Raw genomic sequence first — 1,737 nt, forward strand, 5'->3', positions numbered from 1 at the left:
CCCCCCGCCCTCACCGCCACCTCCGTCGCCACCGCCTCCCTCACCGCCGCCGCCGAGCCCGCCTCCCTCGCCGCCTCCTCCCTCGCCGCCTCCCTCGCCACCGCCGCCCTCGCCGCCGCCGTCGCCGCCCCCGCCCTCACCGCCACCTCCGTCGCCACCGCCTCCCTCACCGCCGCCGCCGAGCCCGCCTCCCTCGCCGCCTCCTCCCTCGCCGCCGCCGCCCTCACCACCGCCCTCACCGCCGCCGTCGCCGCCCCCGCCCTCACCGCCACCTCCGTCGCCCCCGCCTCCCTCACCGCCGCCGCCGAGCCCGCCTCCCTCGCCGCCTCCTCCCTCGCCGCCGCCGCCCTCACCACCGCCCTCACCGCCGCCGTCGCCGCCCCCGCCCTCACCGCCACCTCCTTCGCCACCGCCTCCCTCACCGCCGCCGCCGAGCCCGCCTCCCTCGCCGCCTCCTCCCTCGCCGCCTCCCTCGCCACCGCCGCCCTCGCCACCTCCGTCGCCCCCGCCTCCCTCACCGCCGCCTCCGAGCCCGCCTCCCTCGCCGCCGCCACCCTCGCCGCCGCCGCCCTCACCGCCGCCGCCCTCACCCCCACCTCCGTCGCCACCACCCTCGCCGCCACCGCCATCGCCACCGCCGTCACCGCCACCGCCGAGCCCACCCCCGCCCTCGCCGCCGCCACCGTCGCCGCCGCCGCCCTCCCCGCCGCCGTCGCCGCCTCCCCCAAGCTCCCCACCGCCCTCACCCCCACCACCGAGCCCGCCGCCTCCGAGCCCGCCTCCGTCTCCACCACCGCCCTCGCCTCCCCCACCATCCCCGCCGCCTCCCTCGCCACCGCCGCCCTCGCCACCGCCGTCGCCGCCCCCGCCCTCACCGCCACCTCCGTCGCCACCGCCTCCCTCACCGCCGCCGCCGAGCCCGCCTCCCTCGCCGCCTCCTCCCTCGCCGCCGCCGCCCTCACCACCGCCCTCGCCGCCGCCGCCCTCGCCGCCGCCGCCCTCACCACCGCCCTCGCCGCCTCCACCATCTCCGCCGCCGCCTTCGCCACCGCCGCCCTCGCCGCCGCCCTCACCTCCTCCGCCGTCCCCACCGCCACCCTCGCCTCCCTCGCCGCCTGCGTCGCCGAGTCCGCCGTCAGCGCCGCCATCGCCGCCATATCCGCCGTACCCACCGCCCTCACCGCCGCCGCCTTCGCCGCCGCCGCCCTCGCCGCCGCCGCCCTCACCGCCGCCGCCCTCACCCCCACCTCCGTCGCCACCACCCTCGCCGCCGCCGCCATCGCCACCGCCATCACCGCCACCACCAAGCCCACCCCCGCCCTCGCCGCCGCCTCCGTCGCCGCCGCCGCCCTCCCCGCCGCCGTCGCCGCCTCCCCCAAGCCCCCCACCGCCGTCACCCCCACCACCGAGCCCGCCGCCTCCGAGCCCGCCTCCGTCTCCACCACCGCCCTCGCCTCCCCCACCATCCCCGCCGCCTCCCTCGCCACCGCCGCCCTCGCCACCGCCGTCGCCGCCCCCGCCCTCACCGCCACCTCCGTCGCCACCGCCTCCCTCACCGCCGCCGCCGAGCCCGCCTCCCTCGCCGCCTCCTCCCTCGCCGCCGCCGCCCTCACCACCGCCCTCGCCGCCGCCGCCCTCGCCGCCGCCGCCCTCACCACCGCCCTCGCCGCCTCCACCATCTCCGCCGCCGCCTTCGCCACCGCCGCCCTCGCCGCCGACCTCACCTCCTCCGCCGTC

The 1,737-nt window shown here is 82.7% G+C and overlaps 1 protein-coding gene across 1 annotated transcript; it reads right to left on the reverse strand.

Annotated features, from left to right (window-relative positions):
* Positions 1-14: 14 nt before the first annotated feature.
* EMIHUDRAFT_124177 (hypothetical protein) lies at positions 15-1,679 on the reverse strand (the record flags this gene model as incomplete). The annotated part of the gene is made up of 1 exon (XM_005768993.1): positions 15-1,679. A coding segment is annotated over one exon (1,665 nt), but the record flags the coding sequence as incomplete, so codon positions are not given.
* Between the last annotated feature and the right edge of the window lie 58 nt (positions 1,680-1,737).

The sequence above is a fragment of the Emiliania huxleyi genome, assembly GCF_000372725.1.
Source record: "Emiliania huxleyi CCMP1516 unplaced genomic scaffold EMIHUscaffold_4366, whole genome shotgun sequence".
NCBI lineage: Eukaryota > Haptophyta > Isochrysidales > Noelaerhabdaceae > Emiliania > Emiliania huxleyi.